At 39.7% G+C, this 26169-nt stretch overlaps 1 protein-coding gene across 1 annotated transcript in view; it reads right to left on the minus strand.

Annotated features, from left to right (window-relative positions):
- Window positions 1-2569: 2569 nt before the first annotated feature.
- Window positions 2570-26169, minus strand: part of chd2 (chromodomain helicase DNA binding protein 2) — a gene marked incomplete at its 5' end in the record, with an annotated part of 28331 nt that continues 4731 nt past the window's right edge. Inside the window, 39 exon segments of the mRNA XM_014003536.1 lie at window positions 2570-4197; window positions 4283-4529; window positions 4618-4807; window positions 6403-6502; window positions 6584-6762; window positions 6872-6988; window positions 7085-7222; window positions 7298-7417; window positions 7495-7617; window positions 9669-9819; window positions 9907-10045; window positions 10113-10252; window positions 10353-10394; window positions 10473-10642; window positions 10722-10895; window positions 11016-11108; window positions 11188-11284; window positions 11362-11510; window positions 11596-11745; window positions 11922-11993; window positions 12403-12555; window positions 12668-12833; window positions 12934-13122; window positions 13204-13394; window positions 13477-13566; window positions 13664-13880; window positions 15040-15164; window positions 15260-15438; window positions 15551-15592; window positions 15798-15898; window positions 15983-16208; window positions 16294-16433; window positions 16617-16796; window positions 17009-17137; window positions 17475-17536; window positions 17661-17747; window positions 19707-19941; window positions 22430-24246; window positions 25281-25337. Coding sequence (XP_013858990.1) covers window positions 3921-4197; window positions 4283-4529; window positions 4618-4807; window positions 6403-6502; window positions 6584-6762; window positions 6872-6988; window positions 7085-7222; window positions 7298-7417; window positions 7495-7617; window positions 9669-9819; window positions 9907-10045; window positions 10113-10252; window positions 10353-10394; window positions 10473-10642; window positions 10722-10895; window positions 11016-11108; window positions 11188-11284; window positions 11362-11510; window positions 11596-11745; window positions 11922-11993; window positions 12403-12555; window positions 12668-12833; window positions 12934-13122; window positions 13204-13394; window positions 13477-13566; window positions 13664-13880; window positions 15040-15164; window positions 15260-15438; window positions 15551-15592; window positions 15798-15898; window positions 15983-16208; window positions 16294-16433; window positions 16617-16796; window positions 17009-17137; window positions 17475-17536; window positions 17661-17747; window positions 19707-19941; window positions 22430-22488 — 5439 coding nt within the window. The 3' untranslated portion in view covers window positions 2570-3920.

Raw genomic sequence — 26169 nt, forward strand, 5'->3', positions numbered from 1 at the left:
GTGTGTGTGTGTGTGTGTGTGTGTGTGTGTGTGTGTGTGTGTGTACATTAGAACACGTGTGCCGAATCCAGCATCTGTGGTTAATTTTGTGTGTTTGTGAGTGCAGGAGTTTCCAGATATGTATAAAAAGAGAAGGAAAAAAAAAAAGAGCACTCCAGTGGGAGAAATTGTTCTCATGTCTTTGTGTTGCACCCAAATTTTTGTTTTTTGTTGCAGAAACTGAAAAGTCAAAGTGCTGCCGTCTGCTCAAACGGGCTCCATCAGCCAAACAGCAGGTTCCAGCGGGAACTAATAAAAACAGACTTGTTTTCACGCCAGCCGGTTGCAGCGACATCGCCTCTGTTGTTTGTTGTCGACCGGCGTTTCAGCTCCGTCACGTGAGCGCAGCAAACAAGAGGAGCTGGACTTCACCGGAGCGTTTCAAAGAATGCCTATCAACCAGTCGAGGAATGGCAACGAGTTAAAGGGTGATGTCAGTTCAGTCCGTTACAGACGTCCATTGTAACGACCTGCCTGAGAGTCAGTGACTAAACATTAAGCAGATGTGTGGAAACGTGCTTCCTCTGCTTTAAAAAAAAAAACCTCTTGTGCCAAGATTTGCCTGGAACAGCTCACATCAGGAGGATTCTGTACAGACCTCATGCTCGCTGGTGATTTCTCTGTAGTTTCTTGTTAGATAACAGCAGTTTCAGTTACGTATCGGTGCGGTTCAATAACAACAACAAAAAAGTCCAACAAAACAGCTGATTGTGATGAATCTTGTGTTAATAGATGTCATTTGTACTGTGTTTTATCGTGAGGTTGTACATACGTTTTGTGAACTTGTGTTGGAGATTTTCTACGTCGCCTGATGTGTTTTGGAATTTATCCGGTTTTGTATCAAATGTTTCGGTGAATGTGAGCCTTTTTTTTTTGTTTGTTTTTGTTTTAACAACATGAACACCACAGAGCAGAATATTTTCACCCCCCCAGGGATGATTAGTTGTTGCTAAACCTTGTTTAAACAGCCCACCTTCCCTCAGAAGAAGAGAATGTAGGAAAATGCTCTGTGGTGTTCATGTTTTTGAGTTTAAAGCACTTTATGTTTTTTTAGCCTCCTGCATTTGACTTGTGACTTAAAACAAAAATATATATATATATAGTTGAATGGGATAAGCCAGAAAGATCAAACTGTGTTTTCTGTAAAATCTAATGTGGTCTCACATGCCAGCTGTTGGTAATGTAAGTTATTTATTGAATAAAAGACAATGTCTTGTCTATGTGCTCCCYCTCCCCTTTTGTGTTTACTGGAAAGCATTTCTGAAAAACCTTGCTGTAGTTTGTGGTGTTTTACTGCCCCCTGGTGGAGACATGTTGACTTACACTCTATTCAGCAAAAGTGAAATTAATCCCAATTCTTAAGATTTACATGAAATTTTTTTTTATTCTAAATCAGGGAGGTCAAACTCAATTACACAAGAGGGKCAAAATTAAAAACTTGGTCCAAACCAAGGACAAATCTCTACTTATTGAAAGTGTTTAACAGATTATTTTTATAGAAATACCAATCACCTTTAACAAATTGTTTTATGTAGCACTTAGAAAATACGTAATCAAATGGATAACAAAATAATATAAAATTTAGCAGCCACTATTTTTTAATAATTCTTACTGATGCACRTTATCACACTCCAGCAAATCAGTCAAAAAAGAAAACTCACTAAAAAGGCAATTATTTGACTTTAAAATAAAATACTGAAATTATTGGAGTTTATTCTCTGTTGCTCTTTCTACACCAAAATTACTAAAAAATAAAATTCTTAGTTTGAAAGTTTGACAGTTGTCATGAAAAGAATGCACTCATTCCAGTAACAAAAAGAAAAACCATAAAACTACATTTTAAGTGTTACCCTTTGGGACCGGATAAAACATTAACGAGGGCTGGATTTGGCCTGCGGGCCTCGAGTTTGACATGTTCTAAACCAACAAAATAAATGCTGTTAAAGGACCAAGAAGTAGCTAATGTGAAGTTTTACTGCTAAATAAATCGTACCTCTGTAAACTTCCATTAACTCAAAGTTTGTTTTTCTTTCTGCTGCTCTTCTGTAGTCACCACAGTGAGCAAACTCGTCAAGATTTGGATTAATTGTTCTGATATAATCTGATCTCAAACTGCTGAGCTATTGCAACCCCAAACTAATGAAAGTAGTTCAACTAAATTACATAATCACAACCTGTAAGGCATAACATGTTTATACTTATTTGTCTAACAAATTCTAATGAACTACATTTACAAACTTTTCAGGATTATTTAAAATAAATTTCCTTTCCTCCTTGTTTTACAGATACGGGTCACATAATTTGATATGTACAATCTTTTTGAAATTGAGCAAAAACTTGTAACAAAACCAAAAAGGTTTGGTGTAGATRGACCTCTAATCTACATCCAGTGATAACGCTGTCATTAATCTGYCCAGTGGTTCATGAGATATTTTGCTAACAGTCGAGGGGAAAAGTACTTCAGCTATATAGCAACTAGGGCTAAACATCAGTACCACACATTTATTGTAATACACACAAAAATCACCCATTTCCTTTTGTGTAACAAAGTTTATTACATATGTCCAAACATATGTACAGCACATTCCTCATGAGTTTGTTTTGATTTCCCCACAAATATAAATTATTTTGATTTTTCTTACAGAGCATATATTACAGGAAYTTCAGGTTTGTGGAAAAAAAGAAAAAAAGAGCTGTTCACTGAAACAAACGCACCCCCCACTGACCAAAAACACCCTTTTTCATTTATTTTATAGAATTTTCTCCACTAAAATCAACTGCTTCAGGAGCTGGGAAAGTTCAGGAATTATCAGAAAATTGTGACTTTTTCACAATTTTGAACCATGATTTAGCTTTAAAACAAAAGTCAGACTTGGCTCCAGGTTAATACAATGGCAGGTTCATAGTGACTTGCTTGAAAGAAAAGGCTTCTATAATTTAGCTTTTTACAGACAAGTGCTGACTTTATGTGAATTAACACCCTTCTTAAGCGCCGTAATACTGACAGGCTGTAATAAAGTATCCTTCTGATTTATAGTGTTTTTAATCTGTGCAGAAGTTGGATGAAATACTGCTTAGAGACAAGAAACAGAGTTAAAGTGAATAGAGCAGAGCGAGGGGCAGATTGTAATAAATTATACAGCTACATAATTAAAGAAAGAGCATTTAGTTGAACATGAAGAAATGTTGGTTAAAATCGTAACGAGTGATCTGTGAGGAACAGACGGGTTTCCAGCAAAGTTCCACCAATGGTTTCAGCTACACGATCGAACTGATTCAAAGGTGCAAACGATGACATCATCTGCAATACTTAAAGCTAAATACAAAACAAAACAACAAAAATAATCCTCATGGTTCTTCTGGGAATATTCCCCACATGTTTATTAACACAAGGCCGATACTTTCAGGCACTTTTAGGAACTCGTGTCCTAACTTTGCTTTAATTAGTCCATGGGACTAAACGTTTTTAAGTTTCTGCTCAGTCTTCAGCTGCTGAGCTTCAGGTCATTAGAATCAAGTTTAGAGTTTCCATCTTTAAGACAGATGGAAGCAAAACTTCTTCCTTCAGGAAAGAAATCATTTTCAGCCACGATCGCTGATAAACATCGAGGTCAAACTCGTCCATTGTTAACTCTGGACCCGGACCAGTTTCTGTGGCTCTGGACCCGGACCAGTTCCTGTGACTCTGGACCCTGGACTGGGATCAGTTTCTGTGGCTCTGGACCCTGGACTGGGATCAGTTTCTGTGGCTCTGGACCCTGGACTGGGATCCGTTTCTGTGGCTCTGGACCCTGGACTGGGATCAGTTTCTGTGGTTCTGGACTGGGACCAGTTTCTGTGGCTCTGGACCCAGATCAGTTTCTGAGTCAGAGCCGACGGGCCTATGCTTTCCTGTTGTTCCAGTTCGGGTCCACCGCGACGCCGGGCTCCATGGGACGCTCCAGTGGAGAGCGGGCGTCCGGCGGAGACTTCTGAGCCTGCGGGGAGCGGGGGTCCAACAGTGGAGGGGGTTTGTCAGGGTGGAAGGGTCTGCTGTAGTGATCTGGCCCAGGAGGACCTGGTGGCCTGTGGTCCGGCATCCTCCTGAAGTCCTGAGGAGGGCCCTGGTTGTAAGATGGGTGGAAATCGTCGGGGCGTCTTCGCTTGGGGTCCGGATGCCTGAAAGAAATCGTTATTAGAATCCGTCTAAACTATTTCTTCAGATGAAAGTTTCAGTTTTTCTACGACACGTTCAGACTCTGACCTGTCATAATAGGGTCTGTGAGCCCTGTGGTCCCGGTCGTTGCCGTACTGCTCGTACGGCCTTTTCCGAGGAGAGAYGTTGTTGCGGTAGCCCCCTGGGCTGCGATACGTGTCTCCGTGAGGACGTCGGTCTGCGTAGTGATCCTTGTAGCGGTGAGGGTCATAGGAATGGTGGCGGTCTCCCTGCCACGGCTGGCTGCTGTTCCCGGGGTAGCTGTATTTACGGTCTCTCTGCCAGTCTTCTCGATCTGCAGCAAACCAACAAGCAGCGTTAATCTTTTTTTAGTCTTTGTTTTGTTTTTAACAGCCTGCCTGAGGTTGAAACAGCAGCAGTACCGTTGCTGCCGAAGTGGCGCTTGTTAGAGTTGTACGCCTCTCTGTGGTGTCCGTGGGGTCCAGGCCCGGCCCCGTGAGACAGAGATTTGGAGGTTGGATGAGGTCCTGTTGAGTCTCGACTGGAGCCGGAGGCTTCTGGTCTGAACGACTTGATTCTCCCAGAGACGTCTTCCTTTTTCTTGTGGTCTTTCTATGGGCGTAAGAAATGATTTGACACCTTGAAATATCACAAGATTTCCTTTCCTGATACTGTATCAATTTGTAAATAAGGTTTAAAATTCATATCACAGAATAAATTGAATCCCTTCACAGTAACAATATATATTGCGGTAGAAAATTATAATGTAATTTTAAGAGCATTTATTTAGCAGAAAACTGTAATCATTATCAAAGCCAGCATTTTTGCTGTAGTGCAAATGAACATAACAGAAGTATAAAAGAGTGTTTTATATATAGTGCAAAACCGTTTCAACAACAAACAAAAACATTTCTCAAAATTTCAACAATATCAAAATAAAGCGGATGTTACAACCAGAACTAGTCATTTAGACATAAAAACAACTCTAAGTTGGCATAAGTTGTCTGAAGTGTTATAGTGTGACAGGACCTTAAGCTGCACAGTCCTGTCRTAGAACAATTTCAGATAACTGGAATGAAAGTGTGGTGAAACAAATAAATGTAATATTTGCCTGCCACACATTGAGCTTCTGCCTGCTGAACTTATCGGCTGCTGCTCTGCTGCTCTCAGAGCAGAACTGTTACATTAAGGCCCTGTCACACTAGACAACTTATGAACATTTTAAAGTCAYCTACATTGAAGCTGGAAYTGAAAAAATCAACAGGAAGCTTCTTTCGGTGTGTACACTATGTAATTCTAACAAATTGCTCAAATATACAACTTTTATTAGCAATTTAGACATAAAAAATGTTTCATTAGTTGGCATAAGTTGCCTAGTGTGACAGGGCCTTTAGCAAGATGGATTTATGACTGAACAAACGTCAATGTCTTTTTTTCATCTCTGTGGGTAACAATACATAAAAAACAAGTTTTTTTTCTCCGACAACTTGGGTGTGAAAAAAACTACGGCTGTTAATGCTTTGCTCTGCTCGACCTGCAGCAGGAGGGAGGAAATGATCCCGCGACACAACGTAACGTTTCTACAGGGGAGGGGGAAGTTTTGAGGATTTATTCTCTCTATACGCGTTTTAAAACATTATATTTATTCATTTATTTTCAGAATATTTGGAACTCCTGTTCAGTCGTCTCTGCACTCGCAGCCATGTTGACACAGGTGTGATGACGTAACCAACGACAGGACAGTAGATGGTAAATTTCTACCGTAGGCCCACTTCATACCGTTTCTACCGTCTATCGCAGCCCTATTTAAAATGTAAACTTTCATGACAGCGGTTCATTTTTGTGTTGTATTTTACCCTCTGACCACTAGTTTGCAGCAGTCAACCTGCTGTTCGGCTCCTCCACTCCTGAGGGGCCTGACAGTATGACGCTAACTCAAGTGTTAGCGCTAAGTATCGACGGCTGAATCAGAGTGGATTAGATCAGCATCCACTGCCTTCAAAGCTGAGGTGTGGAATCATTTAAAGGTTCAAAATAAAGAAGGAAGAAAGAACTCTGATTAAAGCTATGCTGTTTGCAAAATCTGCCACGCCGAAAACGACAAATCTTCGTGGCTAGACCAGAACGACTTATCGCTAGCAGCTAACAAAGTGAGCGGATTTGGCTCGATTAATTTGAAAACGGGTCGACTCTTCCTGCCAGCGTACCTCTTCTTCATGAGACCTCTTCTTCTGGGCCATCTTGTACAACTTGTGAAGCTTCTTTGCACTGAACTCTGTAAACTTGGACACAAAGATCCAGAGGTTCCTGGCAGAAAGAAGGTAACCCAGAATAAATACCAGGCCTGAAAAAGATGATTTTGTTTTATTTGGTCGAGACTTGCGATACCTTCTCCAGATCTTCACGTGTTCCTGGTCGCTGTAAGCTTTAAGGCACTCTGTGATCCGGTCTCCGATCTTCAGCAGACATGTGCGCGTGTGCTGCAGCTGCTCCTGGTCCGTCAGCCCTTCATCCGGTTTGTCCAGCTGCTTCAGGGCCTTTTTCACTGGCCTCATTCGCTCTTTACACTACATACACACACACACACACACACACACACACACACACACAGATTTAAGTTTAGGGAAAATAAACTACTCTGACTTTATCATTATAGAACCTGGACAGAAAGCTTACAATGCTGAAGGTTTCCTGGTCAAGCTCATCGTCCTCCTTTCCTTCGATAGGAACGGGCTCAGAACCGGCCGTTATGTGAACCGGACCTTGTGTTTTCTTCCCTTTGGCTCCTTTAGCCTGAGAGACAAAAACAGCAAACTGTTTAAACCTGAGCTGCCAATCACGTTATGTAAAATATTTCACATTTAAAAGATGAAAACAAACACTTTCTACCTTCTCCTTCCTGGGTCTGGAAGTCTTCTTTTTGTCTCCATCCTTCTCCTTTTTAGGCGTCCCCCGTTTATCTTTGTTCTCCTTGTTGTCCTTCTTCTTCTGCCTCTTTTTCGCGGTCGGCTTCTCAGATCCGCCGTCCTGCTCGGAACACAACAGAGGCGGGTCAGTCGGAGAAAAGATGGCRGTGCGGTTTCTAAAGGCGGCCTAACTGACCTTCACCTCGCCCTCCTCTGACGGGTTGTCGGACAGCCGCGGGGAGGAGATATCGTTGCCCTGCTCGTCTTTGAGAACCTTTTCCTTTTTCACTCGAGGCTTCCTCTTCTTCACTTTCACCTTTAAAGGAGAAACCAGATGAGCGAAGGAAGGCGAGAGTTTTGATTAGTTTACGTGTAAATTCTCCACAGACAGACCTCGTCTCCTGGTTTAGACGTGTCCGTGTTGTCTTGTTCCTTCTTGAGCAGTTTGAGCAGATACTCGGCTCTCGCCTGCAGCTGCTTGGCCTGAGGTTTCTTGTTCGGATCATCTGGAAGAATCTGGTTGAAGGACATGGAAATTTAATTCTGACTCCACATTTACAGACAGTCCTAACAAATGTATCAGTAGGGTTGCAAACAGGCAGAAAATTATCATTTTTATAAACTTTTGTTGGAATTGAAGCTGGAGAATTAAGACACAACACTGGAAATTTTTCATGGGAGTTCACATCACAKCTAAAACTAAAATATGTATATTTTGTTTAGAACGCCCGYGTGCCGTTTTTGTTTCGTTTTATTTTGAAAAGTCTTTGTGTTTCCGTTCAACCTGTGTCCGTGTTCACTGCATCAAACTTGCCGTCTAGGCCCTCCTCTTTCGATTGACACCTCATTTGACCAACTGGGTTCAAGTATCRGCTGTCCAGAGCCAACAATATATGAGAAGTGACCAACTTCCGGTTTCCGTCATCCTGGGCTAGATTGACTGTAGAATCGGCCAGTCAGCTCCGAGCTTCATTCTGATGCCACAGCTGTGTAGCCAATCACCGTACCTATTATTTGGTATATACATATATATTGAGGGGGTGGGAACTTTAATGACGGACAAGGTAAACACGGAGTAGGTCGCCATATTTAGGCAGTCTTGCTATGCTATATGCTACCGAAGAAAACCACACTCACAGGAAAACGTTTTTTTTTTCCCCATCGTTTTTTGGCCAGTTAGCTGACTAAACATGCTGATAAGATGAAAATGTATTTGTTATTAAGTGTTTCGAGTGCTTCAAGACATGGAAGAGTGATTTTTGTGGCCAGGAGAAGTAAAAATGTATGGATAAAAACACTTCCGGTCGGCCATTTTGAGTCGCTAACTTCGTCATATTTGAGGACAAAAATGCATCAAATGTGAGTGAAAAACAAATATTTTTTCGCTGCTGGTGGTTTTATAAGCTGTGTGGAATGTTAATGCTTTGAAAGAAATAAGGATATATTTGTTTATTCTTGTGTTTTGGCTGTTTAGTGGTGAAAATTCGTCTGAATGTACTCCAGTTGGTCTAAATGTTTCTGAACATTAATATATATATTTTTATTTAATAAAGCTGTGAGTAAATATGGATGGTAGAATGTGTTTTGTGGGGGKTTTATCTTTAATTTGAGCCCAGAGTGAAGTCCCTGCTTTGAAGCATTTAGAAATTACAGTGTTTTAGACCAAGTGTAAAGTTTGGACATGTTGTACATGTGTACAAATATGCAAATGGGACATGCTGGATTGTACTATGTCTCAAATATTCATATTTTATGCTACTGTTACCAAATTTGAACTAGTAATAGTTGGGAATAGCTCACTCCCTTCATGTTGTGATACTTTATTAATAAAAAATAAAAATTTAGGGAGAAAAATATCTTGATTTTTGTGTATTTTACTTTAATTTACTAAACACTAGTTACAGTTATAAAGAATGTGACTGCTGAAGTTAAAAATTCAGATTAGCTTTAAAAAGAGACCAAGCTTGTGAATTTACTCTAAAGGATTCAAAAGCAGTACTTCATTTAATTTGTGTGTACTTTTTAAGGCGTTTTATGGTATTTTATGCCTGAAGGTTAACAAGGCAGGTGATGTTTGTAAAAGTTTATAAAAACAATGTTTATTTAATTTAGATATAATGATGTTACTGGTGGCAACAAATAATTTTAAAGTTTCTCCAGTTTTTACTTATTTGTTGTTGTAATCCTCATGCATACAATCCATAAATATTCATGTTTTTTTTTCCATAAAAATTTTTCCATTTGCATAAAATAAATACAAAAAACTTAAAACGACAGAATTTATGTACAAATAACAAAATTTTATTTACACAACTCTGAACAACATTATTTTTGCTGTTTGATCATTATTTTATTGTTTTATCCAAACAAAAATAAGTCTAATTCTAGTAAATTGTTTGACAACAAAACATCCTTCCTTACTTATTTTATTGTTTTATCCAAACAAAAATAAGTCTAATTCTAGTAAATTGTTTGACAACAAAACATCCTTCCTTACTTAGTAGGTTAGTTTATATTAAACTAGTAATAAAACGTACATTTTAAAAATGTGAATAAAATTTGCTTGCCTTATCAGCCAGTTTGAGCTCAGGGTCGGTCTTGATCAGATCCCAGTTGCCAAAGCCGTGTTCGTAAGTCCCGAGCAGGAGCTGAACGTCATCCTGCAGGTCCCAGTCCACATCGAAGTGAGCCACTTTAACCCTGCAGGTCAGCTGGAACCTGAAGGTCAACAAAAACATACAGTTTTCTAAACATCTTACTTTAAAATACTAAAGTCTATTATTTTACGTTTGAGTTGTTTCTCACTTATTCCTCTCRGCAGGGTTGGGGGGCACAGCTTTGTGAAGCGGCTCAAACTCCTCCTCGTGCTGGATGATGGACTTGGCGTTGACCTGAACGCCTGAAATCTTGATGTTGATTCCTCGTCGTTTCCCGGGACCTTTGGCTGGACCGACGTTACATTAGGAAGTGAAACAATGATTTGAGGAAATCCTTCCTGTTAAGCAACAAACCTTCAACTGGGTTCTCCTTCAGCTGCTCCTCGTGCTCCTGTATCGCCGTCACGCAGCTGCTGTGAATCAGTTCCCCGAGTCTCTTCAGGTCTGCTATGGACTTGTCCACCAGCTCAGAGTCTCGAGCAATGGCCTCCAACCTGAACACAGGAGTCGAAAGATTAAAAAAATAAATAAACAAATAAAAACAAGAAATGAAACGGAAACATCTATTTATCGTTTGTGAAACAGAACACCTACCGTTCCAGAGGTGATCCAAACTTCTTGTACGCTTTAATGAACCTGTTGATAAAACATCGAGTTTTTATTGGTCTTCTTAGTGGTTAGTAAATACAACTAAATCTTAATACAATATTTCACCTGCGGATCTCTGCGTCGGTGAAACCCTCCACAGTGTTTTTGCGAGCTCGAGGTCGGCCTCTTCTCTTGGGTTTCTTGTCGTCGTCGCTGTCGTCAGTATCGCTGTCGGAGCCTGACGAGCGCTGCTTCAGCTTGGAGCCCACGTCACTGTCGCTGTCATTGGCCTGAGCCTGAAGGACAAAAAGAGTTTTCAGGGGATTGAAGTGGTTTGATCCCAAAACTGAACGGTTTTGTGCGGGCGGGTCTTACCCGTTTGTTGGAGCTCCTGCTTCTGGGCAGCATGAAGATGTCCTCCATCTCCCGCTGCTTCTCCTCCTCCTCCACTTTGCGCCGCTGATCCTCGGGAATGATGTCATCCCAATCCCGTACGGACTTCTCATCCAACTCTGGAGCTGTGTCCTCCATACTGGAGAAGTTAGCAACCTGCAAAATAAATAAWTATATAAATAAAAAATTGGAGAGTGTGACTAAAATGCAGAAGTATTTTTATTTATTTTTTCTACAGTATCTGACAAAAGACATCATGATGAAAGCAGAACACACCTTAAACTGGGACAGAAGTTCATCTGTGGCACTTGAGCCTTGATCACTTTCTCTTGTTTCAGCCAATCTTAAGATCTCATCGATGTCCATCTCCTACAGGAACCATCAAACCGTTGAGTTCTTGTTTCAACACAAAGTTTCAGTCCACAGCAGATAATACACTCTGCGATACCTGAGGTTCAGATTCTTCTCCTTCTGCCTCCTTGAAAAGATCTTCTGCACCAAACTTGAGAATTGCTGTCAGTTCTTCTTTGTTGAAAGGGTTTGAACTTTAAAAAAAGAAGTAGAAACATTAAATTCTGCTGAAAGCTGTTTAAACTAAAGCAGCAAAACTTTAACAACTTACTTTGTGCTTCCTGAACTGTTGTCCAAAACGGTTCGGCCGGTGGTGTCCATTCTCTGGATGACCAGATGGTCCAAAACCATCTTCTTCTTCGCCCTCTCGATGATGTCCTCCTCCACCGTTCCTTTTGTGACGAGTCGGTAAATGTTCACCTGGAAGAGGAACGGCACGGCTTGACTTCAGGGACGAGGTTTGCAGCTCGGCAGCTCGTCGCTGTGAATAAAAGCCGGGAATCACCTGTTTCTTCTGTCCGATCCTGTGAGCTCGGGCCTGAGCCTGCAGGTCGTTCTGAGGGTTCCAGTCCGAGTCGAAGATGACCACCGTGTCTGCAGAGGCCAAGTTAATGCCCAAACCTCCAGCTCGGGTCGACAACAGGAAGCAGAAATCCTACGAGACAAAGAGAACAGAATTATTAAACAGACTTCATGCACCTAATTATGTRAACTTTTAGACTTTTTTTATATTTTATAAAACGTGGACCTTAAGGAGCCTTGGTATCATTTTACTGCAGCTTCAACAAATATTTAGGGCAACAACTGGGATAAAATCCTAACTTTACTTACCTCTGAGCCTTCTGCATTAAAGTGGTCGAGTGCTTGCTTTCGGATTTCTCCCTTTATGGAACCATCTAAGCGCTGAAGAGAAGAACAGGAGACATTRGTGCCAACCGTTACATTATTCTGCAGAACTCCCAAAGAAACGCTTCCAGACCAACAACAGGCTGACGCTCAGAGCAAAAACAATCCAAGTAGGTGACTTGCAGAACTCCAGCTGGTCTCTAGCAGCAAATAACTTGTTGATATAAATAAACACATGAAGCTCTGTGTGCGACACTGATATCTGATCTTGGTCAGGGGCTAATCTGCTCAGTGCAACCTCCAAAACACCCTCCAATATAAAACCCCCAAGAGTTAAGAACTGAAACCTGTCTTAAGGCTGGTTTCTTCTGAAGAATAGCATCAAATTTACCAGGAAACATCAAATAGCTTTTATTATTTTTATTATAGACTTACAGAAAAAAATCCAAATATCTGTGAGGCTCACCTGAAAAGGATACCTCTTCTTTGTGAGATACTCGGCCAGGATGTCCAACATCCGAACCATCTGGGAGAAAATCAGGACCCGGTTTCCTCTTTCCCGGAGTCGAGTGAGTAGCTTGTCCAGAAGAACCAGCTTCCCGCTGCCCCTTACTACAGCCTGAAATGCACCGTTTATCAGAAAACATCAAAACAAGGCAAAGTGCTGGAGCAGAGCAGAGAAAGTTTTTCTTCGCAGAGGCGTCAAACTCATCCTGAGGAGACGATCCTACCTGCTGCAGGTTTTCCTGTTGGGTTTCACCGTCTCCCTCCTCAGGATGTTTGATAAGAAAACTGTGGTTGCAGCACTTTTTCAGCTCCATCACAATGTTCAGGAAGCCCGAGGAGCTGCCGCGAGTGCCTTTGGAGAGTGCTTTGTAATTTCTCGTTAAAATCCACCTGGAGAACAGAGAGTGGGGAGGAGCAGCTGCTGTAACATGTGCTTTCTTTTCATTATCCATGAGAATCTCACCAAAAAGACAAAAAAMCCTGATCCTACTTGTAAAACTGTTTCTGCTGTGCAGTCATGTCGACACGGAGGATTTGCTCCACTTTGGCGGGGAGAGACTTCTCCACGTCCTTTTTGACTCGACGGAGCAGGAAAGGCTCCAGGACTTTGTGAAGGCTGTGGTAACCATTATCTCGGCCTTTACCGTGGTCGTCCTCAAAATCCTCCCAGGAATCAAACCTGCGGTGCGGAATTCAAAACGTGACAAAGCTGGACAGCTTCTGTCTGACACGGTTCTAGGCGTGTGAAGCGGGAACATACTTGTCGGGCATGAGGAAGTGCAACAAAGACCAGAGCTCCTTCAGGGAGTTCTGCARAGGAGTGCCGGTGATGAGGAGTCTGTGGTTAGACCTGAACTCCATTAAGGTCTTGTAGAGCAGGGAGTCGTCGTTCTTCAGCCTGTGAGCTTCATCCACGCCCAGAAAAGCCCAGTTAATGTTTCCGAGGACCCCCTGAAGTCAAACGTTAGCGGGGCGATTAGCGACAGACCCTTGTTATTAACCCAAACAGAAACAATGAGGAGAAAAGCCCCACCTTGTCTTTGAGTAGAATCTCATAAGTGGTGAGCAGTGCATTAAAACGGATTCTTTTGGTTTGGTGGTTCACCCACTCGTAGTCACGAATCTTAACCACAAAAAAAAAAAAATTAATAAAAATTTATTAAACATTGAGTACTCACCACAAAATATACCAAGATAATCTCAGGTCAAATTAAACCTACTGTTTTCCTGCTCATGACGTCGCCGAGGTAGACCACCACGTTCATGTCCGGGGCCCAGGTCTCAAACTCCCTCTGCCAGGAGGTCAGCGTGGACAGAGGCACCACCAGCAAGAAGGGCCCGTAGAGCTGGTGCTGGTGGAACAGGTAYGACAGGAAGGAGATGGTCTGGATGGTCTTTCCCAGACCCATTTCATCAGCCAGGATAACGCTGTTGCACCTGAGGGGGAGAGGGTGGGGATGCTGCTCTCATTTATTTTAAAGGTAATAATAATAATAACATTTTTACAGATTCCTGTCTACCCAGGTGCAGAACTACTTTTAAAGCAGGAGCGACAAAGTAGAGGTGATAAACAAGCTCACGCATCAATCCCATCATGCTAGTATCAGTACCATCAGCATCATCATCTGTCAACACTAAATACAAATGGGATCTGATGAATTTACATTGAGTGTTTTATCTTTAAAAGTAATGGTTTGTTTTTCCCCTCTTAGTGTGTCTGGATAAGTTTAATCTAATTTACTGTCTTTATTGCGTGCTTGTGTTTATACTCTTGTATTTTATTGCTGTTTAAACATAATGGTGAGGTGACTACAGATGAAGAAAAAAAATCAGCTTTTTAGTTAATTCTGGCTTTTTAATCTTTGAATAATCATGTGATTTATTAAACTGCACTGCCTTGATTGGATTTGGATAAACAAATCCAATCAAATGGTAAATGGACTGTACTTATATAGCGCCTTTCTATCCATCCAGGACACTCAAAGCACTTCACACTACAGACATTCACCCATGCACACACACATTCACACACTGATGACGGCAAACTACAACTGTAGCCACAGCTGCCCTGGGGCACACTGACAGAGGCAAGGCTGCCATCCACAGGCGCCACCGGACCCTCTGACCACCATCAGTAGGCAAGGTGGGTAAGGTGTCTTGGCCAAGGACACAACGACTGAGTCGACTGGATGGGGATCGAACCGGCGACCTTCCAGCTCCGGGACGACTCCCCTAACCACTCTACCACAGCCGCACCTAAATATGCTGGTGTATATTCTAAATCAGCCAGCACATGAAAAACCTAGAAGGTTTAAGAAGAAATACAAAGACGTACAGCTCTACAAGCTTTAAACTACATGATGCTGGTATCAATAAGAAAAAATATCTGGATTAGTCCGAATATCACCACCTCAGTGATGTAAAACTTAGATAAAATGGAACATTGCACTGAAAAACTTTGAATATATATTCAATTTAGTAAGATTTTTCAAAAGTCCTGGGTTGGATTTGAATAAATAGATTTAAAAATAAAAATCTGCCTCGGGTCACGTTTGCCTGCAGTGTGAACGCAGCCTTCTATTTGCTGACATGATACCTGCACCAGGAGTGAGCCAGCCAGTTCAGCCCAGCCAGCTGATAATCTCTCAGTTCCAGGTTCTCATCACCGATATACGACGGCTGCTTCTTCAGAGCTACGAACCTCGGCCTCTGCTTCAAAACCTGAAATGAAGGTGATATTTTAATTTTCTTTTTTAATTAAGAAAAAAAGAAAACAGATCCAATTTTTTTTCCCAAAGCTGTGKCTTCGCTCTGACCTTGCAGTCTTTAGAGGGAACCGTCTTGCTGGAGTTCCGGTTCATGAAGCCGTCGATGCAGGACTGAAACTTCTTTCTGACCAGAGCTCCGTCCTCCCAGCTGCACTCAGAGTACGGCAAACCCATCCACTTACACAAGTACTCAGGTTCATTGGAGGATGGGATCTTGTGACTGTGAGCTGTTTCAAAAGACTACAGGTTATCAAAGGAAGGAGAGGCACAGCTTCACAGAAATATTTTTTTTTTAAATTTTAAATAAGATTTGGTGTTTAATCAGAACAAAGTACTCACAGGGGAAGTCAGAGGTTCCAGGTGTTTTTCCTGTTTTTGTTGCTGTTGATAATAAAGGTCAGTTTAGACTATGTTCTTCAAGAGAACTGAGAATATTGCAGCAGCTACAATAAATAATATAGAGAAAATAAACTCAGGTGTACTAATGAATATATGATTTGTAGACAGCTAAATTTGCTTTAATTAAGTCAACAAAGGCTAATCGCTACAGGAGACCAGTCGTTGTAGCTCCATGATGATTTCTCACCGATAACTCGCTCCACGAACTGGAACTGCTTTGTTAGTTCGGCCGTCAGCTCCTGCTGGCAGTTATGAAACTCCACATCCTCGGGACACGCCCTCCCCAACCTGCCAACAGAACTCAAGATTTAACGAAGAATCCCCAGAGAAGCATTTCTATGAACCAAAAACCCTCGACGCGAGGACTCTCACCAGGCGTTCAGCTCATCGTTTTTCTTCTTGAAGTTGTCCAGTTTCTTCAACCCTTTGACCTTCTGCTGCGTCAGCGAATCCATGCTCTCCCACGTGTTGTGGATGTACGACCAGCCCTTCCACTTGATCAGATACTGAGTCTCCCCTTCGTCCTTCTCCGGGTCGAAACCTTCACACGGGTCCCCGTTTTCCTCCACGGAATACACAGTGGTGGAAGCTCCAGTGGCTAAAAGAGGAGGGAAAAAACAACTCATCAGAGTGCACAAAAGCTAATTTTAATTCATCTTTGCTACACGTGGTAAACAGATTACCTCCTTTGCTGCCGGTTCTGCAATCGAGAACTTTCTCGATGGTCTCGCTGTCGTCGTCCTGCTGCTCCTCGCCAGCATCGCCCGTCATTTCGATCAGGTCGTCAGAATCGGTTTCAAAGTCATGTTGGTCCTCTTTATAGCTGCATCACAGGGTGTCAGCAGATGAGTCAACAGATAAAAGAYGAGCTTAGTTTCTGTAAATGCCATATTGTTTGTGCTAACGTAAATTTTTTTAACCTGAATATGTTCACGTTTTACATACAACTCAAACTAATTTTGTGATTTGTTTCTATGAAGATCTAAAAAAAATAAATAAAAATCACCTTTTAACTTTTGTGGCCCCCCTTCTTCGAGTCTGTCGTTTAGGAGTGTCTTCCTCGTCGTCGTCATCGTCGTCATCGTCATCGTCCTCATCGTCGTCTTCTTCAGCTGATGACTCCTGTTTCCTCGACTTCCTTCCCTTTTGAGACTGCTGCTTTCTGGATGAGGATTTGGTCTGAGGCCTGTGAAGTCACGGGAAAAACAACAACACAGAAACTGCTGATACCTCTTTACAAGAATTGGTAAAGAAAAATCAAAATATCAAATATTTAGTACAGACTTTCAGTTTAATCTAAAGAATGAAGGACAAATGGAAATAAAAATAAAGTGTCCACACAACATGATCTGGAGACCAGTGGGTAGCTGTCTGATGGCCAGGCTCTGCTAGTCTTACCTTCTAGCAGGAAGTCTTCTGGATCTAACTTTTTTCTCTTCCTGCTCACTGTCTGCACTGTCCGACGTCTTCTCCTCCTCCTCCTCGTCATCATCATCATCATTTGAGTCATCATCTTTCCAGATATTTCTTACAACAAAGAAATGCCACAAGTTCACCCTCAAGGCTCAGCACCACTTCCTGTCCCCAGTCCAAACTGCTTTAAGAAGCTCGGCCAATCGGTGCTCAGCGTGATCCGATTCAATCAATTCACTGATTCGAGCAACATTTGATTTAAATGTGGAACATCACCTGGCTGATAAAACTGAGCCCATTCTGAGACAGATACCCATTTATAAGTAGGCAGGAAATGGGAACGTTCACAATGAACACAAAGACTACAGAATGAATTGATGCTTTGACGACTAAAGAAATAAAATGATAAAATGTATCTAAATAAAACAAAAAGGACAATCTTTCTGCTTACTCCTTCTTCTTCAACCTGGACGATTTCCTTTTCGGGCTCTCGCTCTCGGAGTCGCTGCTCCCCTGTGAAGACATTTGAGCGTTGACTGCAGCTGAATCACAGCAACCACTAGATGGAGCGAACAGCTAATCTMCTGGATTATCAGTGTCTGTTAAGATTCCTCCAACCTTCTTCACATYGGCTTACCTCCGCTCCGATGTTGAGACGAGCCGGCTCCTGTCGGCTGCGATTTGACCTCCGGACGCCGTAAACATCTGGATGTTCCTCCCACATCTGTAAACCAGAGATAAGGACGTTCAAGACGGTGACACAAATTTGACCTGTCAGTGTCTTCTGGATGTTTCTAATGATGATATGACCTTTTAGACTGAAACACACCACAGGGTTCAGTGAAAACGGTTCCTGCTTCTCAAAGACCACTGAGCTCTACATTTGTGCTGCCCCTCTTTATATGTTCAGCTTGATCAATCGTCTCTCCATCGCCTGCAGTTAGTCCAGCTGCTCGTCTCTAACGGGTACCAGAAGGCACGACATCACTCCAGTTTTAGCAGATTTACTCGAGCTGCCTGTTCATTTTCACATTTAAAGATTCTTCTAACAGGGTTCATGCAGGTTTCTTCAGTAAGTTAAATTTAAGACCTTTTAAGACCATTAGGAATGACACTTAAGACCAAACTGACACATTAACAGGAACAGTCAAATGGTCCCAGAAACTTTAAAATAGAAACATTTTACTGCTAACAATTTAGCTATTAAAAATATTTAATGTTAATACAAGAACACTAAATTATTTYAATGAAACGGTCATATCTGACTGCTGTGTACCGCTTCCAACCGAGTGCAAAAATCCCTGATATGAAGCCAAGTGTCATTGAAAACACACTTTCCCATGTTTAAAACGACGAGCAGTGGACATGAATGAACTTCTTTTTTTTTTTTGTTTTGTTTTTTTTTTGCAGGTGAACAAGCTGCTGTATGCGGTGGGTTGTAGCGACAAAGAGGTCAAAAAACATGGAAGTAAACTGTGCCATTTTTTTGCCTCAGTTTTCACAGGATTTGTAGTTTAAACTTGTACAAAGACCGGTAGCAAACTTAGAACTTCATGAAGACAGATCGAGTCAACCTCTGATTAYGATACTTTATTTATGCAGCCAATACTTCTCGGGAATGATCGAAAGTGAAAAAWTTAAGACTTGACAAAATTTTATKTAAGACTTTGGATGAAAATCTGGGCGTTTTTAAGACTTTTTTAGGCCTAAAWTTTAGTTTTTCAAATTTTAGACTTTTTTAGACTTTTTAAGAACCTGCATGAACCCTGTTCTAAACCCAATTATTGATAAAAGCTTTTTGACTTTTATAACCTTAAAAAGCATTGAGATCCTCCAGCCAGATGCTTTTAATGCAGCCGAGTTCAGAGGTCAGGCGTCTGCAGTGACTTAACTCTGAAGATGTGATATTTTCTTGTTTTAGTTTTTAGCCTAATTTCTTCTTACATTTTTAATGCCAGATTAAATTTGTTTTTAATTATTGATCTTTGTTCCTGTTTGTTCTTAACTTTAAGAAGCACTTTGGTCAGTGTTTTTACGTGTGCAAATAAAAATCAATATTATTTGTTTAGATGAATCTACTGTGACCTTTTGTTGCACCTTATTAATGGATTAGTTCATTTTAGAGGCTGCTACTCTGTAAAACTGTAATATCACATTTAACTCCTTTAGACCCAAGCTAAACATTTTATTTCTAAGTCATTTCTGGCCAAAGAAGTTTGAAAGAAATTGTTTGTTCCCAAACATGTTTATTAATCTCTGTATTTTAAAAAAAGGGTATTAAAAATAATGTTTAAAAAAAATAACATAAAACAAAAAGAATTTGAGAGCTTCAGCTTTAACTGTAAACTATTATCCTTTTTTCAGTAAAAAGCTCCTTTTGCACCAAATGCAAACACTCTGCGAAAGCAATAAGATAAATTCAGGAGCAAACATCAAACCCCTCTAACTGGGATCAGCTAAAAATACTTTATTAGAGCACTTTAAATGCTCAAAAACCTGCTTGAGACAAGAATACATTAAAAACCTCTGATCTGACTCAGAATAAGGGACTAAAATGAATAAACTTTGTATAGTTAAAGATCCTGTTAGACCTTAATCACATTTAGAGCYGAGACCCAACCCGAGGCAGAGCCTACAATGTGGAACAGAAACATCAAGTCTCCACAGGTGGAGCTGATGTTACCTTTTTAACATCAGCTAGGCGCTCCTTCTTCCTAACAGGCTTGTCTTTGACTTCTGAAGTGGTCTGCTGAGACTTGGACCCTGTGGACTCGCACTCGGACTCTGAGCGGCTCTCTGACTCGGAGGAGCTGTTGGACTCCGAGTTGTGCGATCTCTTTCTCTCGCTGCCGCGCTCGCTTTCTGACTGACTCCCCGACTCCGAGGCAGAGTGGTTGGATTCCTCCGAGGCCGAGTTGCTACAGCGAGAAGAAGGCATTGAATCGATTGGTTTCCTCTATTTCGCAGTGAAAACATCAAGCCTTTGCTTCGACATTCACAAATAAATTTTAAATATCTCAAAAGCAAAATTATTCAAGTTTAATTGCACACACACCCACTTTACAATAAGAAAAGAAAAACGCATGAAGGTTCAAGTAATAGGCAATTCAAAAAGTGGATTTATAACCATCTTCTAATTTGAGTTTACTATATAGAGGAATTTGCCTAAAATAAATATTAGAATGCTCACTTTAAATTCAAATATATATAATATATAATGAATAATTACATTAAACGGTAGTAAATGTACCATGCCAGTCACATTTTATGACTGAATAAATCATTATGAATGCTGTGCTTCTTTAAGCAGGTCTGCTTGTAACACCAACTTTGTCCACATGAGATCGCCATTTTCTTCAGTCAAGAATAAATTTGCAGGATTCGACCAGAACCACTGCCTGAACAYGGGTAGAAAACAAAGACCCGTGTATCTTTTAAATGTGATCATTATTGCACAAGCTTTTGCGTTTTTATTTTTTAATACCATTAATATTTTTTGAAAGACTCCATATTTACATCATTTCAACATGTTTGTATTCTCCACCTTCTTTAAAATATGTAAATAAAACATGGCATGTTGACAAATACTAATTTTACCATATAAAAATAAACGTCCCTTCCATGTGAAAACGTGATTGCACAAACTGAAATGCTCTTTCAACCTAACACGGAAATACGCGGCTCCTATCGCTTTAAGAGCAGTGGGTGGGTCTTGGAAGCGAACTCAAACAACTATTGGCTGTCGCGTTGCTAGGCACATAAACAGCCAATCAGAGTACAGTACGCTCCTCCTCCACACCCCCTCCCCTTTTAAAGGTCTTGGCTCTTCCTGTTCCTCGTGTGTAGTTCTAGGCTGAGTTTTAATACAAGTTAAGCAAGCTGGGCACACAAAGCAAGTGCCATTTTGAGACTTGTGTGTGTGGGGATAGAAATTTACTAAAAAAGTGTTACTTTAAAGCCCCTAGCTTTGTGTTTCATTTTTTTATTAACCTGAATGCTGCTTTCAGTGCTTTACGTTTAAAAAAAAAAGAAAGATGTTCAGCTTTCATTACTGAAGAGGACATTTTACTCAGCTCAATAGACTAAAATGGCTGCCACAAGATCTCAGACATAAAACTACAAGTATGATGCAACCTCATGCAGTAGTCAGTAAAATGAACCTTTCAGTATTAAACGTACCTTTTGTCTTAAACATAACTACAAAAGCTCTGCTGCTTTATTTACTTAACAGCAAATATTACACTGAAATAAATCTGTGCAAACAAAAAAAATGTCATGAACACTCATTTTAATTCAGCACTGTCTTGACACCACACAACAGGGCATTATCTTTATTAAAATTAAATTTTCACTCATTTAAATTTGCATTAAATATACATTAGAAAATGTTTTATTGCAAAACATTTTATTCCAATAAGGACCGGAGTCTTTTGTTTTAATAATGTCACCATGTTGGGAGTTTTAAGTTTTGCACAAATCTACCCAACTTAGAAGAGTCAAATGTAAAGTCACTCAGTCACATGTTTAAAACAAGTTGTGTTACTTTCTTGTACCTTTATTAATCCAAATTAAAAAGTAAAATAAATTATGTGGGACACTCTTGGATGCATAATGTAAAATGATTTAAATCCAACAATCATTGTGTGTTCATAAATTTAACTCTATTTGCACAAGCCTGTCAAGTTAAAAGTGTAAATATAAAATCTCCACTTGAAGCTAAAGGGTGAAAAAAGTCAGAAAATGAAAGAAAAACGTGAACACAACTCCAAAACACACAAGAGTGGACAAGTGATTAAGCTTTACTAGTTTTTTTTAAACAACTGTTACAATCTGTAGGAAACAGTGTTTAAAATACATGCATAACAAAACCATTATTCAAACAATTAAATTTGTCAAACTAACTTTTTAAGAAAAGTAATAGATTGGTTAAAAATAGAGACTACTGGAAACTGATAATCACAAACAACAATGCTGTGTAAAATAACAAACATCAATCCCTGTATGTTTACAAAATAAAGACAAAATGTGAAATAAATGAAACCCAAACAAGTTTTTTTTTTTTTTTTAGTGGTGCAATGCAGTCTTAAAATGTAAGGCAAGGTCATATAAAATAAAAGACACATTTGCATTCAATTAATAAACAGAACAAGGCAAATTTCCCCTGTGGACAAACACCTACATCTTGTGAGGAAAATGTGTAAAAATCACCTCAGGATTGAGGGTCAGAAAATGGTAGGAGAAAAAAAAAAATCAGGGTGTGGCTATTAAAACAATAGCAAGGTCATTCATGACACTGATGAACTTATTCAAATACACGTCTTAAATCTTTACAGGTGGTCAACCATGAGTGAAAAGGTAAACAAACAAAGGCAGAAAACGAGAAAATGTAAGTAGAAATGATCATACCTGGAGGCATTGCTTTGAGTCGAGCCTTCATCCTCTTGCTTTTTTTTACTCTTCATCATCGTAGTCCCTTAAAATCCTATAATGTATTGTTTTTGTTTTTAATCCTGGCATTTACTGTCCACAAAAAGTTAAGAGGCATGAACCATCAAACAAGCTCCCTGAGGATTGCCTTTTCTCTGATGGCAGCTAAAACCCAGACGGTGAAACACGAGTGAGGGAAATGACAGCAAAACGTTTAAGATTCATTATTTACAGTAGTAAATAACAATAAAGGGTCCAGTGGGGGGGAATGGCAGCACGTTAACACCAAGCGCATATTGTTGAATATAGTCCACGGATTAAGCCGCATGCCAATTTTAACTGCGTCATCACATGAATCATAAGAAAAATATCTTTAACGATTGAGAAAATTGAGTAAATTACATAYCACACAATGTAAACATGTCCATTCAATGAGAAGAAAAACTCTGCTATAAGTCAAATAATAAGATTCGCCTTCGATATGTCGCAGTTCAAAATTGCCATTTTGGTCGAATAAAAGTAATATGCCATAAAAATAATAAACACGTTAAATTAGGAACAAAAATAAAGGTTAAACTATGTTCGCAGGCCTTAGTGGTCCACAGTGAGAGTCAGAGCGCCAGAGCCGAGCAGCAGCAGCTAAAATGGAGGCTCGTCATGGCTGCCAGAGCTCCGTGTGGAAAACAACGACTAACAGCTCGTCCGGCTCGCGACCGAAAAAAACGCCTCAAAAACGCACAAAATCCTGCTAAAAACCCACCGAACACTCGTCGGCTTCGACTTTACAACCGAACCGAGCGGAAGCGACCGAATTCAAAGCCTGAGAAGCGGTCAAACGACAGCCCGTGGCGCCCCTTCCCGAGCCTCAGCCGCCATCTACAGCTCCTTCCCTGCTCTGAAAGCTTCGCCTTTGATTGACGTTATTTCCATTTAGCCCACACTCAGGTGATGCCTAAGTCCCTCCCCTTTTTATATCTTTAAAATCTTCTTTAATAAACTAAATGCATTATTTTAACCCTAACACACAAGCTTCATTATCAAAACTTTCTTCTCTATAAAAAATTGTAAAAGACAGTGGAGAGACTGAAATTAGAATATGTTTGCAGCATTTACATCACTTCCTGGTCAGACAGGAAGAAGGACAAGCAGTGGCCATTTTAGAAATCCTTCCAGGCTGTTTTAGAACCCAATTGAATTCAGAACAAACCTCTTTGAATGGCTATAATCTATAGCTTTTTGTGATTTCAACCATATTTACCAAGAAAGAACCACTTAATCTCATCAATCCAGATTCTAATTTCCATTTTCAGAGTCCATAGAATTCACCAAACACTAAGACAAAAAATAGGGAACTTGCTTAGTTTTTTCCACAYGTAAGGTAAATTGATTTTACCAACATCCAATTAACACTGTAACGTTAAAGATTTCATGCCCCAAAACAGAGGAATCAAAGATTTTCCAGATGATCAGCTAATGAAACAAAGCCAGTGTTAAATACGAAGACATACACTTTATTTAAAACAACATTTGAATATAAATCGTACAATGACTGACTTTGTTTAAGAGTCCAAAACGCAGTTAGCATCAAAGATCCAGGAAGTCCATGTTGCGGTAAAAAATAAATAAATGAAATAAAAATGAAATAAAAAAAGTAAAGCTAAAAGTTGTAAAAAATCCAATTGTTCGGACCGAAAAAACGTTCATCTTGTCAAAATTTGGCTCATCTGCCAAATCACTCGCCATCTTCACGTTAAACAACGCTGTCTCCAAGGCGGAAAAATCCACTCGATTGGTGTCTTGATAGGACAAAAAAAAAAAAGAATTGTAAACCCACAATGCAACTGAAATAAGAAATGATTAACTGACCAACACTTTATAACGTATAACGAAACAAGATAAACAAATCAGTTAGCTAGCCTTCATTTGAACCTCGAGCGATCGTTAGCTAGAAAATGCGATGCTTTAAAACATCACTATTCATTTAAATAAGAAGTTTTATATTTTAAACCAACTTAATTTGGATTTTAAATTGAACTGTTTTTGTAAATCCAAGATTATCAATGAACTGATCTTGAAGTTAAATGTCAACAATCAAGTCTGTGCTAAATTAATCTCCAATGATTTGGGAAAAAAAAATCCTAAACTGACCACCAGGGGTACAGTAAGTGAAGAAGCGAAACCTATAAAATGTTTTGTATAAAAACTCAACGGTGATGATGTTCACACAATTTAGAGAACTTTGTGGAACCAGTTGACAAGTGAACACTGATAAAAAACTGAATCAACAAAATTACTGCATAAAACCCCAAACCCAACCAACAAATAAACACATTAGCATCGTGAAATGAAGCTGCTGTTCAGTCGTCATTTCTGTATCTAGTGTTCAAGATCTGAATAACCTTGTCCTGTAGCTTCTGAAAACAGATATATAAACATGAATTAAAGTGAGAGGGTACTATTTTAAAGCTGCCAGAACTTTTAGCAAATCCAAAAAGGACAAGGCCAGAGCTTGTAGAAAAATTTAGCTTTTATAAGAAAAAAGTGCCACCAGGAGGTAACAGTCAACATTCACAAAATAGCTTTCTTAAAAAAGCTAAAATACGTAATTATGCATGTTACTACAAAAATACACCAATTATTTTACATTTTATAACAATTGAATTAAGTTATTAAAAAAGAATCCACATTAATTGATTGAAGATTACTTAAAAATAAGTGGAATTTGCATTTGGTCTATTAAAATTAGATTTGAAAATTTTATTCATTTTATTTAGTAAGTGTGACAAGAAATATCTAAAAGTAGGTGAAAGAGAAAAAAATAAAAACTTACCAAGCTGTCTGTTTCTTCAAACTCTGAACACCTGTTCATCAGTCTTCCATATCGCCACTGTGAAGAAAAAGAACCATTACTGATAAAGTCCAAAAGTTAGTTTTACTTCCACAGTCATGATTCTGAACCAACAGGTGAGTTTGATACACAAAATGATATAAAGTGAACCAAGGCCAAGCACAACTTAAACACACAGCAGGCTTTAAATGCAACATAAATAATTTATCATTGAACATAGACACTGATAGAAACTGAAACACAAACACAATGCAAACATTAACATGACTCTAATGGTTTTACTTGAAGCTTTTATTCCATTAGTGATGTCAATCTATGTGTTCTTAAGAAACAATTTTTTTGTTCCCAAAATAGTTTATCCATGAAGAGCTTCCAATATCCCATAGTTTTCAAGCTAGCGCATTAGACTAAACAACATAATAACCACAGTTGAAGTAGTTAAGGAGATCTCAAAATCTTTGTGTTGTTAAAGTGAACCGCACAAAAATACGCAATTTTTTAGCAAGCAGGCTTGATTTGGGATTGATCATGTGCTCGACCATATGTTTGAGGTTAAATTTACCACATGTACCTCATCAAAAGGCCAGATACAGAAAATGAGAAATTTCACATACAGACGATGACACCAAAGTCATGACTAAGTGATCAAATGCCTGTAGGATTAAATTTGACTGAAGTCAAACTGCTGGAAAAATAAAAAAAAGACATATTCTTAACAACTGCAAGAACATTAGATACCTTAAAGATTAGATTAATAATTTGTTCGGACTACAAGGACACAAAAATGTGCACTAAAATCTTGGTGAGATAAACTTTGTAATATTTTTAGGTTTTTTCTTTTTTCTAGACTTTTTTCTAGACTGTTGGGGGG

This window comes from Austrofundulus limnaeus, unplaced genomic scaffold, assembly GCF_001266775.1.
Source record: "Austrofundulus limnaeus strain Quisiro unplaced genomic scaffold, Austrofundulus_limnaeus-1.0 Scaffold19, whole genome shotgun sequence".
In the NCBI taxonomy this organism is placed as follows: domain Eukaryota; kingdom Metazoa; phylum Chordata; class Actinopteri; order Cyprinodontiformes; family Rivulidae; genus Austrofundulus; species Austrofundulus limnaeus.